The 14770-nt window shown below is 48.4% G+C and overlaps 1 protein-coding gene across 5 annotated transcripts in view; it reads right to left on the bottom strand.

Moving 5' to 3' along the window:
- The window catches only part of fynb (FYN proto-oncogene, Src family tyrosine kinase b), a 100028-nt gene that overhangs the window by 23047 nt on the left and 62211 nt on the right, over positions 1-14770 (bottom strand). For all 5 annotated transcript variants that reach the window (XM_061706900.1, XM_061706899.1, XM_061706901.1 and 2 more), the window contains 4 exons: positions 12629-12725; positions 3129-3227; positions 1487-1590; positions 1212-1361 (listed from right to left, as the gene is read on the bottom strand). In XM_061706900.1, the coding sequence (XP_061562884.1) occupies positions 1212-1361; positions 1487-1590; positions 3129-3227; positions 12629-12725 (450 nt within the window). The remainder of the gene's footprint in view (positions 1-1211; positions 1362-1486; positions 1591-3128; positions 3228-12628; positions 12726-14770) is intronic.

The raw sequence follows: 14770 nt of genomic DNA, 5'->3' as shown, positions 1-14770 counted from the left end.
ACGAAGCTCAAAGTCTCCAAAAACCATAATTTCGGAAAACTCCGGCCAAAGTGGAGATTTTCAAAAACTCTGTCTTCACATTTGCTTGTAAACAGAGGAAAACGGACATTTAGGCTTCAGAACGTCACATTATGAGACAGAAACGTCACCAGCGTCATGAGTGCCACCTGTGTTTACAATTAGTTTGGCCACCGTCAATATTTTCTTGTATTTTATGTGTTTTATATTCTAAAGTCACACTTAAAAGTAACTCCACTTCTCTGTCACTCCAAACGAAAGACTCTCGTTCCATCTTGGAAGTAACTGGCAGTCAAGGCTGATTTATGGTTCCGCGTTACACCAACGCAGAGCCTACGGCGTAGGGTACGCAGCGACGCCCACCGTACAGTAGGCTACGCCGTCGATTTAACGCGGAACCATATTATTCAGGCTTCACACGTGTCATTTGTTGATGTTTTTTTCCAGGATTCTGATTGGCTAGCATGACTTTATCTTCTCGTTACACTGCCCCCTGCAGGTTTGGCTGCTAATAGCAACTTAACAGATATATATCAGCTCCCAGAATGCTGATAGAACTGAAACAGAAACATCGTGGGTCAGAATTACCAAACACATCCAGGGAGGAAACAGAGACGGAGGAAATCAGTTTTATTTTTTCTCACATTCCGTTTTAATTTTTTTCCATTTTTGGTCTATTTTTGTTTTTAATTTTTGAGAATTTGGTTTTTTAGCATTTTATGCAAATGTAACCCCAAGACAGTATATAAAGTAATGAAATATAGACAATTTATGCAATTATAACTGAAAACTTTAATGTTTTCATACCTTTAAAAATATTTAAAGGCAAAAACATAGTACCAGTTATTCTCGTGTCCAACAAAACATTCCTTTTTTGGGCATAAACAAAAAAATACCAAAAGTTGTAATGATGAAAAAAAAAGAAGATCTTTAGACATACAAATCGATTTTTAGGAATTAATATGAGAATCGATTTAGAATGGGAAAATAGATTTTTTCAACACAAGCCTACTGCTGTGTATCTCCATGAAGGCGTGAGATGGAGATCAGGTCCCAGTTTATGGGAAACTCAGTGTGAATCCTCTGATCTGGCAGCGCCGCCTGTTTTCAAGCACGTCTTGAAGCAAAGCTCCTGGAGGAAGAAGACAGGCTTGGGCCCCCGGTGAGCGGCTGTGCAGGCCCCGCGGCGTTACCTGAGTAGTGCTGCACCAGCTGCTGCAGCGCGTCGAACTGCGCCCTGGTGGTGATGTAGTAGCCGCCGCTGTCCAGCTTCCGGATCTTATAGTGCTTGACGTGGTCGCCCTTCACGTCGTCCCAGTCCCGGATGGACAGGGAGAAGGCCCCTGGGGGACACATGGAGAACATCAGGCTGGCCGTGGGCCGGCGGGGCACCGGGGTGGGAGTGGTTGGGGGTGAGGGCACTGGGGTGGGGGTGGGTGTGTGTGGGGGTGGGTGGGGGTCTGGTTACCCTTGGTGGTCTCGCTCTCCCGGATGAGGTAGGTTCCCCGGGGGTTTCCGGTGGACAGCAGCTGCCTCTCCGCATCCTTCCGGCCCAGTTTACCGAAGTACCAGCTGCAACGGGAGCATGCAAGTTCAATGCTATGCCATGCGTTTTTTGATATAAAATAAATACATTTCCATGCAGTTTAGAAGTTTTGGGGATGTCCCTGCGCTGCTGAAATGGGCCGTCCCTTATTTCTATTTCTTAAAGGTGGCAACCCTAATTTTAATAAATGTATTCAAATGAACATATCAGTCTATTTAATTTCATTTTATTTTATTAAGCTACATATGTTTGGGTTTTTATTTAGTGCACTTCTACGTACTTGGTATAAAACATAATAAAAATAATGTTTTTGTATTTGTAACGCTGTTTGTATTGTATGAGTATTTTCTCAATAAAGCTTGTAAACAAAAAAAATAAAAATTGTGCCGGTCAAGTGCGCATTGCATTCTGGGACATACAGGACTGTCTCAGAAAATTAGAATATTGTGATTTTCTGTAATGCAATTAAAAAACAAAAATGTCATACATTCTGGATTCATTACAAATCAACTGAAATATTGCAAGCCTTTTATTATTTTAATATTGCTGATCATGGTTTACAGTTTAAGAAAACTCAAATATCCTATCTCAAAAAATTTAAATATTCTGGGAATCTTAATCTTAAACTGTAAGCCATAATTCTTCCTTCCTTCCTTCCTTCCTTCCTTCCTTCCTTCCTTCCTTCCTTCCTTCCTTCCTTCCTTCCTTCCTTCCTTCCTTCCTTCCTTCCTTCCTTCCTTCCTTCCTTCCTTCCTTCCTTCCTCTTTTCTCCCTTCCTTCCTCTTTTCTTCCTTCCTTCCTTCCTTCCTTCCTTCCTTCCTTCCTTCCTTCCTTCCTTCCTTCCTTCCTTCTATTCTCCCTTCCTTCCTTCTATTCTCCCTTCCTTCCTTCCTTCCTTCCTTCCTTCCTTCCTTCCTTCCTTCCTCCCTTCCGTCCTTCTTTTCATTCTTCCTTCCTTCCTTCCTTCCTTCCTTCCTTCCTTCCTTCCTTCCTTCCTTCCTTCCTTCCTTCCTTCCTTCATTCTCTTCCTCCTTCCTTGACCCGAAGACAGCACAAGGGTTAACAGGTAACCATGGAAACCTCAATCAAGCGGCCGCGTCCACAAATTAAACTAAAACACCTTCTCACATGGGGACATGAGTCTGTGGCCGGCAGGACCAACGGACACTTTGTGCACGAGTGTGACACACACACCCCACACACCCCACACACACACACACACACACCCCCCCCCCGCGCGCACGCACGCACGCACGCACGCACGCACGCACGCACGCACGCACGCACGCACGCACGCACGCACGCACGCACGCACGCACGCACGCACGCACGCACGCACGCACGCACGCACGCACGCACGCACGCACGCACGCACGCACGCACGCACGCACGCACGCACGCACGCACGCACGCACGCACGCACGCACGCACGCACGCACGCACGCACGCACGCACGCACGCACGCACGCACGCACGCACGCACACACACACACACACACACACACACACACACACACACACACACACACACACACACACACACACACACACACACAGCACTTACTCCTCAGCCTGGATAGAGTCCACCGGAGCCACGTAGTTGCTGGGGATGTAGCCGCTGCCCCCGGTGGTGAGGGAGCGGGCGTCCCACCAGTCCCCCTCGCTGAGGGGAGACAGAGACAGAGAAACACGTTAAACTGTAAAGCCGGATTCACAAAACATTCTTCAGAAAAAAAATCATCTTAAGTGTAATCTTTTTCTTAAGTTCAGTCTTAAGAAGAAAAAAGAGTATTTTCTCAACTTTCTTCTTATAGCTGTGAGGGAATATGTCAAAAATCATAAAGATTGTGCACTTGGTGATAAGTTTTTGATATTTGGCATGGTGTTAGGTTTGGACATAAGGTTTTCAAAAACCACCAAACAAATTGTGACGCCCCCTAGTGGCCGGTTACAAAAACATGTGTAAAATACTCATTTTTTGTGGTATTGTTATCAAATTTGAACTTGCACTACATAAGGCTTCAGGCTTTGTCTCAGTGTGTTTTTAAACCAATAAGTCACAGATTCTCTCATCTGCAGACATTTGATTACAAAACACATTTCCGGCTGAAATAAAAACCTTCTATTTTAGTGTGTTCAAACTGAGATTACTGAATTATAGTAGCAGTTACAGTGATTCTAACAGTTGGGGGAAGCACTTCATAGTGTTACCTTTCAAAAGAGACCAGAACCATCCATGAACTTCAAACAGTTCAAAAACAGCTTTCAGTTTACTTTGGGTATAACTTGGATTGGCGTTTTCGGCGACTTTTACAAGTGCCAAGTTAAGTTAAGTTGACAAGTTAAATCAGGCCTAAAAACATTACTGTTTACTGAAGCGTACTCTTAAATTAATTGACGCAGTGGGACCAGGCACAGGAGTGACCGCTGTCTTGGAAGGAACTGTGGCAAACCGAACAAGGAAAGTTGAGCTTTCTCTTACGCTCTGTGACTGACCTGTTGCCAACACCAAGCAACCTGAAGAGATGGGGCAGTGAGGAAAACCCAGCAGCCTCCTTACACTGAACCACATCTTGACTGGTTGTCCAAAGGCGTTGGCAGAAGGACGCTACAGATGGAGGCACGACAAGGTCCTCACGGAAATCGCCAAATTGGTGGAACGGCAGCAAGTCAAAGCCGACAACAAGCAGGCCCAACAGCCCAAAGCCATAACCTTTGTGAGGGAAGGGGACAAGGTTCGTAAGCCCAGCACGGCGGCAAAGAACTCATCTTTTATCTTGCAACGCGCCTCCGACTGGGAGCTGAGTGTGGACCTGAAGAGGAAGCTTGTCTTCCCACAGGACGTGGCAGTGACCCCGCTCCGACCAGACATGGTCCTGCTATCCAGGTGCACGAAAACCATCATAGTGCCCTGGGAAGAGATGCTAGCCACGTCTCATCAACTGAAAAAAGCCAAATACCAGGACCTGATCGACGAAGCGGTTTTGAAAGGGTGGCACGCAACCATCTTCCCCATTGAAGTGGGCTGCCGTGGGTTCCCAGCAAAATAGGTGCGCTACTTTCTCCAGAGGGTTGGGCTGGAGCCCAAACAGCTGAAGAAAGCCACCAGGGACATAAGGCTGAGTTATGGTTCTGCGTCAAAACGACGGCGTGCCTACGGCGTCACTGACGCCGTCACTGACCTGCACCTCCCAGAAATTGTAACTAGGCGTCGAGGCGACGCAGACCACACGCAGACGAGAGGGCTGTGATTGGTTTGCTTGGTAGCAATGCATTTCCGGTTTCCGGTTTGAAGCAGTCATGAACTTTCAGCGCTCATTTCTTCGTGTATGTGTGATTTTTTTGGTTTGTTTTTTTTGTTGTCCTTATCTCTTTGATTCACTGTGACCGGAAAAAGTCGGATAAACCCTTCAGGAAAAGATGGCGAATTAGCGATTGCGGGGGGTGCTGCACCGCAGAGAAATGGAGTGACGGAGAAGTCCCAAGGTTCACGACGGCGTCACGGTGACGCACAACCATAATTCAAGCTATAGCAGCAGCCGAGTCCAGCTCAAGATGGCTGTGGCTGAAGAGGGCCCACAGTTGGAACCTTCTGCAGGTGAAGGCTAGTCAGTCTTTGCTGCCCCACTCAGGCCAGGTGTACAGGTGTACAGGTGTACAGGTGTACAGGTGTACAGGTGTACATGTGTACATGTGTACATGTGTACATGTGTACATGTGTACAGGTGTACAGGTGTACAGGTGTACATGTGTACATGTGTACATGTGTACAGGTGTACAGGTGTACATGTGTACATGTGTACATGTGTACATGTGTACATGTGTACAGGTGTACAGGTGTACAGGTTAAGGGGCGAAACACCTGTGAACCCGAGATCCCTGCTGACGATGCGGAAGGGTTTCCAACAATGTGGAAGCTCAGAGGAAAACCATCTCGGAAGATTTGCATCACCAGAGTTAGTGTAGTTCCTGCAGTTACAGCTTGTGGCAAAGCATTTCTGATGTTAACTTCACCTTACCTGCTGGATCTACTGCTCTTATTTTTTAACAACTTGTGCTTTTTATTATTTTACCTCTTTTCTCATTATTTTATTTTATTTCATTTTATTGGTTATTTAAGCATACTCTTAAATTAAATACTTTTTGAAAACAGGCATTGTGATGTAGAAATGTCAAATTGGTTTAATTCACCGTACGAATTGTTACAGATTACTTTTGTAATACTGTGTTTGACCCGGTCTTTGTACGTTTTAACCGTATAGAAACTTAATTCTTGCCATTGTAAGAATGAGATGTACCTGCTGGATCTACTGCCCTTACTTTTTAACAACTTGTGCTTTTTATTATTTTACCTCCTTTCCTATCATTTTATTTAATTAGGGCCCGAGCACCTTCAGTGCGAAGGCCCTATTGTATCTGTAGGAATTTTTTTTTTTTCTTTTTCTTCTGACAAAAGGAAGGCCTTTTTGCCCCCCTAAACGTGCCCAAAAAGTCACCAAATTTTACACCCAAGCCAGGCCTGGCGAAAAATTTGATATTTAATGGTTTGCATTAATGGGCGTGGCAAAATGGCTCAACAGCGCCCCCTTGAAAACTTTGTGCCTCAAGCCCCACGATACGGTTTGACGTACATGCACGAAAATCGGTACACATCTGTATCATGGGACGACTTAAAGAAAAGTCTCTTGGCGTCATGCCCGAAACCGAACAGGAAGTCGGCCATTTTGAATTAATTGTGTAATTTTGGCGCAATTTATGCCATTCCTTCGGCAGTTAATTCAGCCCGAACCGTAACGTGCACCCAGGTGTGTTATACATCAAAATGTGCGTCTCCCTCCTGCGACCACACGCATTACTTTTCTCTTTCAAAAGCGTTACCGTGGCGACGCTAGACGCCAAAAAGCGCGCCCACCCTTCATCTGGTTGGTTCAGACAGAAAAAACTTTGCGCCTCAAGCCCCATAATACGGTTTGACGTACATGAACGAAAATTGGTACACACCTGTATCATGTCGCAACTAAAAGAAAAGTCTCTTGGAGCCATGGCCGAAACCGAACAGGAAGTCGGCCATTTTGAACATTCTGAATTAATTGCGTAATTGTGGAGCAATATATGCCATTCCTTCGAGAGTTAATTCAGCCCGAACGGTATCGTGAACCCAGATGTGTTATACATCAAAATGTGCGTCTCCATCCTGCGACTACACGCATTACTTTTCTCTTTCAAAAGTGTTACCGTGGCGACGCTAGACGCCAACAAGCGCACCCCCCCTTCATCTGATTGGTCCATATTTGATAGTTCCCCAAAAGGCACCAAATTTGGCATGCAAGCCAGGCCTGGCGATAAATTTGATATTTCATGGTTTGCATTAATGGGCGTGGCAAAATGGCTCAACAGCGCCCCCCGGAAAACTTTGTGCCTCAAGGCCCACAATACGGTTTGACGTACATGCACGAAAATCGCTACACACCTGTATCATGGCACAACTTAAAGAAAAGTCTCTTGGAGCCATGGCCGAAACCAAACAGGATGTCGGCCATTTTGATTAAATTGTGTCATTTTGGCGAAATTTATGGCATTCTTTCGGCAATTAATATGGCCTGAACTGTAACGTGCACCCATGTGTGTTATACATCAAAATGTGCGTCTCCATCATGCGACTACGCGCATTACTTTTCTCTTTCAAAAGTGTTACCGTGGCGACGCTAGATGCCAAAAAGCGCGCCCCCCTTCATCTGATTGGTCCATATTTGATAGTTCCCCAAAAGTCACCATATTTTGCATGCAAGGCAGGCCTGGCGATAAATTTGATATTTCATGGTTTGTATTAATGGCCGTGGCAAAATGGCTCAACAGCGCCCCCCAGAATACTTTGTGCCTCAAGCCCCACAATATGGTTTGACGTACATGCACGAAAATCGGTACACACCTGTATCATGGCACAACTTAAAGAAAAGTCTCTTGGAGCCATGGCCGAAACCGAACAGGAAGTCGGCCATTTTGAATTAATTGTGTAATTTTGGCGCAATTTATGCCATTCCTTCGGCAATTAATACGGCCTGAACCGTAACGTGCACCCAGGTGTGTTATACATCAAAATGTGCGTCTCCATCCTGCGACTACGCGCATTACTTTTGTCTTTCAAAAGTGTTACCGTGGCGACGCTAGACGCCAAAAGGCGCGCCCCCCCCCTTCATCTGGTTGGTTCAGACAGAAAAAACTTTGCGCCTCAAGCCCCATAATACGGTTTGACGTACATGAACGAAAATCGGTACACACCTGTATCATGTCACAACTTAAAGAAAAGTCTCTTGGCGCCATGGCCGAAACCGAACAGGAAGTCGGCCATTTTGAACATTCTGAATTATTCGCGTAATTTTGGAGCAATATGAGCCATTCCTTCGAGAATTAATACGGCCCGAACCGTAACGTGCACCCAGGTGTGTTATACATCAAAATGTGCGTCTCCATCCTGCGACTACACGCATTACTTTTCTCTTTCAAAAGTGTTACCGTGGCGACACTAGACGCCAAAAAGCGCGCCCCCCCTTCATCTGATTGGTCCATATTTGATAGTTCCCCAAAAGTCCCCATATTTTGCATGCAAGGCAGGCCTGGCGATAAATTTGATATTTCATGGTTTGTATTAATGGGCGTGGCAAAATGGCTCAACAGCGCCCCCCGGAAAACTTTGTGCCTCAAGCCCCACAATACGGTTTGAGGTACATGCACGAAAATCGGTACACACCTGTATCATGTCGCAACTTAAAGAAAAGTCTCTTGGCGCCATGGCCAAAACCAAACAGGAAGTCGGCAATTTTGAATTAATTGTGTAATTTTGGCGCAATTTATGCCATTCTTTCGGCAATTAATACGGCCCGAACCGTAACGTGCACCCAGGTGTGTTATACATCAAAATGTGCGTCTTCATCTTGCGACTACGTGCATTACTTTTCTCTTTCAAAAGTGTTACCGTGGCGACGCTAGACGCCAAAAAGCGTGCCCCCCTTCATCTGATTGGTCCATATTTGATAGTTCTCCAAAAGTCACCAAATTTTACATGCAAGCCAGGCCTAAACACTAATGGTGTTATTTTATAAGTCTTTTATTGAATCAATTTTAACTTTCTGTATTGTATTGTGGTATGGCAACTTGACAGTGCAGAACAAAAAGAGGATGCAGGACATTGTCAGAGCAGCCAGTAAAATCATTGGCACTCAGCAGCTCTCTCTGACTGACATCTATGAAGGTCGAGTCCTGAATAAGGCACAAGATATCTTGACCAGTCCTGATCACCCTCTGTCAAAAGAGTTTGTCCCTCTCCCTTCTGGGCGGCGCTATAGGCTTCCCAAGGCCAATACCAATAGGTATAAATTATCTTTTATACCAACCGCTGTTAAGATGATCAACTTGCATAAATTTTAATATTCTTAATATATTTTTATCATTCTGCCTGCACTGATGAAAGCACTTTTGCTTTTACTCACTATTATGGTTACTATGTCACGTTTTAATGTTTTAATTGTTCTTTTGGTATGTCTGTGTTTGTATGATGATGACTGTTTTCCCAGACTGCTAAAAGAATTTCCCCTAGAGGGACAATAAAAATGACTCTGACTCTGACTCTGACTCTGGCGATAAATTTGAAATGTTTGACATAAAGAGTCGTGGGTGGTGTCATGGGACTCAGTATTGAGTCCTTGACCATAATTGGTGAAAATTAGCCCCACACCTTCTTCTGATTGGTTGTCCCGATTTTCTGCTATAACTTTTGAATGGTTTGATATAGAGAGTCGTGGGTGGTATCATCAGATTCTGTATGGAGTCCTTGACCGTCATTGGCCTGAATTAGCCCCGCCCCTTCTTCTGATTGGTTGTCCCTATTTTCTGCTATATCTTTTGAATGGTTTGACATAGGAAGTCGTGGGTGGTGTCATTTCTGATATGCTTATGGGGGGCGGTGGCCATGAGTGCGAGGGCCCGTTCATCGCTGCTTGCGGCTTTAATTGTATTTGTTATTTATGTTTTAATTGGGTCGTAGCAGAGGACGCACCTGCTTGTGTGTTAGCATCTGTGGCTAAGTCCTCGTTTTTCGTTGTTAGCCCCTTTCACACAGAGATTCCGCAATATTGGTGTAAAGAAGTCCTGCCAATACGCCGCCTTTGTTGGTTCACACAGAACCATACAACGCCGGCATAACGCCGCTCCCGTCTGTAAATTCACACAGCATGCCGGCGTTCCGCAATCAGAGGCGTGACGACAGCGTCAGTCCGACCGTCATGTCAGCGGCATGCCGGCTGTGTCATTCACACAGACCCCGTTTCGTCTCTGTGACGGCTCTGTGACTACCTCCGCTGCCGGCTTATTGGTGGGGCCACTTGGCCCCCCCATTCCGCCTCCGTGACTTTCACACAGAACTGCGAGGCGGCTTAAAGGCGCAACGTTCCCGCCTCGAACTGGCTGTGTGAAAGGGGCTGTTGATTTGCTGGTTTCTGTGGTCACAGCATCTATTTTCTTTCAACGATATAAACGACCAATGGGAGCTAGATATTTCGAAACCTATTGTTTTTTCTCCATGCTGTGTAAAAAGTGTAGATTTATATCTTGCCGTTTTGTAGAAGAATTTCTGCTGAGGAGTGTGCAGATTTGCCTGTGAGATAACAGTCCTGTTCATACCCAAGCCCAAGTTTTTAGCTGTTATCTGCTGCTGCCACTCCGGAAGTCCCAGAGACCCGTCTTCAAATATGTATCTTAATAACGGTGTTTGAAAGGCTGCGGTCGTGTGTTTGTGCGCGTGACAGAGACGGCGAAGGGGTGGAGAGGCCTGGTGTCTCGGCGGATCCTGAATAAAGCTGAATGAGGATCTCCTGGGGACGTCCCAGCCACTCTTAACTCTCTCTGTTCACCGCCGGTCCCTCGGGAAGCCCGGCGGCGGCGCAGACTAACGGGGGGAAAACAGCGCTGGTGCGCCAGCGATGTGTGTCAGGAGGAGCAGAGGAGGAGCAGAGGAGGAGCAGAGGAGGAGCAGAGGAGGAGCAGAGGAGGAGCAGAGGAGGAGCAGAGGAGGAGCAGAGGAGGAGCAGAGGAGGAGCAGAGGAGGAGCAGAGGAGGAGCAGAGGAGGAGCAGAGGAGGAGCATAGGGGGCCCCAGCCTGTCTGGCACAAAACAACCACCCTCCCCTCCCGCCTCCACTTGGACCGGGATCCTGGTCCCTCGGGGGGACTGCTGATGAGATTATAATTAAAGGAGCTGTGCAGAGGAACTCACAAACACCAGCTACGTCTTCACAATAACACACTCCCACTGGGGGGCAGAAACACCCGGGGAGGCCGGGCCTGCTTCCTCTGACGGGCCTCACCACCGCTGTCCAGCAGGGGGCAGCACTGGGGGCCGGGAGGACGGGTCTGGATGGACAGCAGAGGAGGAGAAGATGCTGCTCTGTAGCTCCGGCTGAGGGGGAACAGCAGGAATGTGGGACAGGTTGCTGGGTGGGGGGGGTCGACCTTGGAGCATCAATACCAGGGCTGAAAGTAAGCCGGATCGGTCCGGAACAGGGATCCGGAAAGAAATATAGAACCGGATCGCACAGGTAGGTGGTTTGAGCAGAATGGGAGGACAGATGATCCACCTGTTATTCCCAGTTTACTGATGCTCCCAACATGAGCAGAAACTAATCAAATGTTAGTTGTACTGTGTTCATTATGTCTTCAGATAGATATCCTAAGGTTTCTTTTTTCTGACAAAGTTCCGACTTCTTACCTTCCGTTCTGACAGTTTCACTATTATTATTAGTGAGGAGGAAAGAAAGGGAACCAAAAAAGAAGAACAAAGCCACCAACAAGACCGAGGACAGAGGAACCGTGACTCTACCGTACATCAGAGGAATCACGGAAAGAATACAGAGAGCCATGCGGAAACACAACATCAATACTCCGGTCAAACCACACGCACAACTCAGACAGCTGTTAGTGCACCCCAAGGACAAAATAGATCACAACAAAAAATGCAACGTAATATACGAAATCCCCTGTCAATCATGCAATAAAACTTACATCGGAGAAACGGGAAGAAGTTTCAACACGAGGAGAAAAGAACATCAAAAGGAATGCGAGAAAGAGACGTGAAAAATTCAAACAAGAGCAATAAAAGAGAAGGCATTGCAAAAGACCCACACGGCCTGTTCTAGGAGGCCTGTTCCCGGCAGCCTGTTCTAGGAGGCCTGTTCTAGGAGGCCTGTTCCCGGCGGCCTGTTCTAGGAGGCCTGTTCTAGGAGGCCTGTTCTAGGAGGCCTGATCTAGGAGGCCTGATCTAGGAGGCCTGATCTAGGAGGCCTGTTCTAGGAGGCCTGTTCTAGGAGGCCTGTTCTAGGAGGCCTGTTCCCGGAGGCCTGTTCCCGGAGGCCTGTTCCCGGAGGCCTGTTCTAGGAGGCCTGTTCTAGGAGGTCTGTTCTAGGAGGTCTGTTCTAGGAGGCCTGTTCCCGGAGGCCTGTTCCCGGAGGCCTGATCTAGGAGGCCTGTTCTAGGAAGCCTGATCTAGGAGGCCTGTTCCCGGAGGCCTGTTCCCGGAGGCCTGATCTAGGAGGCCTGTTCTAGGAGGCCTGTTCTAGGAGGCCTGTTCTAGGAGGCCTGTTCTAGGAGGCCTGTTCTAGGAGGCCTGATCTAGGAGGCCTGTTCTAGGAGGCCTGTTCCCTGAGGCCTGTTCCCGGCCTGTTTGGCTGAACACGTCTGAATTAACCAGGCGTTGGCACCACCAGCTGTGACATCACAGAAAGGCGTGTCTGGCTGGTTCCTGCAGTCTGTGATTGGGACTGTTTCCACCTTTGCTGCCGCAGAAGCAGATCCCGGAGAAAACCGTCCTGTTTTTAACTTTGGGTTTCTAGATTCCAACATAACATTTATGGTTTTAGTCCACAGGGAGAAAGAAGCTGAGCAAGCTTATTTTGGGCTCAACCCTGCAAGCACGAGCAGCTGTGCAGCACATCTGCCCCCTCCACCACCCCCTCCACCCCCCCGGCACAGAGAAGCAGGGAAACGCCCCCCCCCTCCCCGCCTCTTCCCCACTTACGTGCTGTTGATGATCTGGAAGCGCTCTCCTTTCCTGAAGCTGAGGTCGTCTTCTGTCCGCGCCTCGTAGTCGTAAAGCGCTATGAAGAGGGTGACTCCTGCGGGGGCGGGGGGGGGGCGTAGAGAAATACACAACAGTGTTAGTGCTCTGAGCCCGACTCCCGTCCTGCGGACAACCGTCTGCCCAGGGGCTCTTCCAGCCTCGGGGGACCCGACGGGACACGTGTTGGAACGCCACGTGGGCCGGGGCGGACCTCTCTGAAATAAAGAGCCACTGGAGGCAGTTTCACAACATTCAGCACTCAACGTCTGGAGGGACAACCAGGCCACGTCTGGCTCAACCCCACTGCAATTCTTCATCTGACCCTAGGGGGCCTGGCTACCACAGAGAGCACCTCTCTGCCCCCCCCAGCAGCAGCAGAAACAAACATTTACAGCGTGGTACACACTTATAGCACTTTTCCACCAGTACCTACTCAGCCCCACTCCACTCGCATCAGTTTGGTTCTTTTCCACTAGGGGTCTAACGTGCTGAGTAGATACTTTTCTGTATCTATTCTGCCGAGGTTCTAAGCTGCTGAGTCGGCTGTATCTGACATCATCACACTACAGGCCACCGATTGGTCGGGGGGTTGGAGTCAGACGTCTGAGTCAGGAGGAGGAAATCAGAGAAAGAGACTCTGACGGATTCTGGTTCATTTTATTCAACCAGCAACGGCAGCAGAAGTCTGTTTCTGATCAAACTCTGAGGGTCAGATGTTCATAAACCTGGTGCTGAGGAGAGAATTAAAAAGGGATCTAGACGGAGATAAGGAACGACCAGATCTACCAGGAGCTCTGCCTCTTCATAGCTGCTCACGGCTCCAACTGACTTTTCAGCAGCGCAGAGACAAACTAACATAAATAAAAAGCGTTGCCGCTTGAAGTTTCTCTCTCTCTCATTTTTTAACTTGATATCAAACACAAGCCACAGACCCAGCAGCACATCTATCATCTCCTCCAGGTTCTACATCTTTAGTGTTGTTGTCTTCTTCCTTTAGACACACAATCAAATATGTCACAGCAGCTTCTCCAACCTCCTACTTCTGCTGCAGATGCTGATTGTTATGGAAAAGAAACCAGGCCGAGTTGAGCCGAGCCGAGCTGGGATGAGTAGAGCCGAGTAGGTACTAGTGGAAAAGTGCCATTAGAGTTCACATCCATCAGGTAAACGTACGCACAACCATGCTGGATGCTTCTGATTGACAGTCTGATAACTGCTCTATGCTTCACCGTTGGGCCGACAGCGTACACGACCCGTGGCAGGAACCTCACGCTATACGTCGGCTACGGTGAACACCTGTCCGTCCGGTGGACTAACGGCGGATGGGAAGTGTCCTATCCGCATCGATTACAGCCACGGTATGCCGGGCCTGAGCCAGCCGTACTAATAGTAGTAGCAGTGGTAGCAGTAGTAGCAGTAGTAGTAGTAGTAGTAGTAGCAGGAGGAGGAGGAGGAGGAGGAGGAGGAGGAGGAGGAGGAGGAGGAGGAGGAGGAGGAGGAGGAGGAGGAGGAGGAGGAGGAGGAGGAGGAGGAGGAGGTGTGGGGCTGGGACAGCAAACATGGCTGCAGGCACAAAGCCTGAGATCTGCTGGATGTTCCAGTGGATCAGCGGAGGCGGCCCACTCCCGTATCGAGCCGTCTGCCTCTGTAGTTACATAAGGTCATGGGACGGCTGTCGATACCCATTAGAGGAAATGACATCAGCCAAAGAACAACTGATAATCAATAACACCAAAGTGTGGCCAGGCTGCGGTGCGCCTGAGGTGTACCCGCCCCCCAGCTGCCTTCCAACAGGTGGAGCCCCCCCGCCCCTCTGGTGCGGTGGGGGCAGGAGAGGACATACCCTCGGGGGGGGGGGGGGGTGTTAAGTTGAGTGGAAGAGGCCAGTTCCTCTGCAGAGCGGCGCTGCTCAGTCACACATGAAGGATATCCTGAGTTTCAGTGTTCTCTGCACCAACAAAGAGCCGGCGCACAAAGCCCCGTGCTAACGGCCGGACGTGGCTGACGGGGGGGGGGGGGGCAGGTCTGGGGGGGGGCTGTTCTCACACGGCCAGCGCTGGACGCAGACAGGGTTGAAACATCACCGGACTGAAGTCAACA

Source organism: Cololabis saira, chromosome 18 (assembly GCF_033807715.1).
Source record: "Cololabis saira isolate AMF1-May2022 chromosome 18, fColSai1.1, whole genome shotgun sequence".
NCBI lineage: Eukaryota > Metazoa > Chordata > Actinopteri > Beloniformes > Belonidae > Cololabis > Cololabis saira.
Note: the sequence above shows the minus strand (reverse complement) of the source record. Positions and strands in the feature narration are given on the sequence as shown.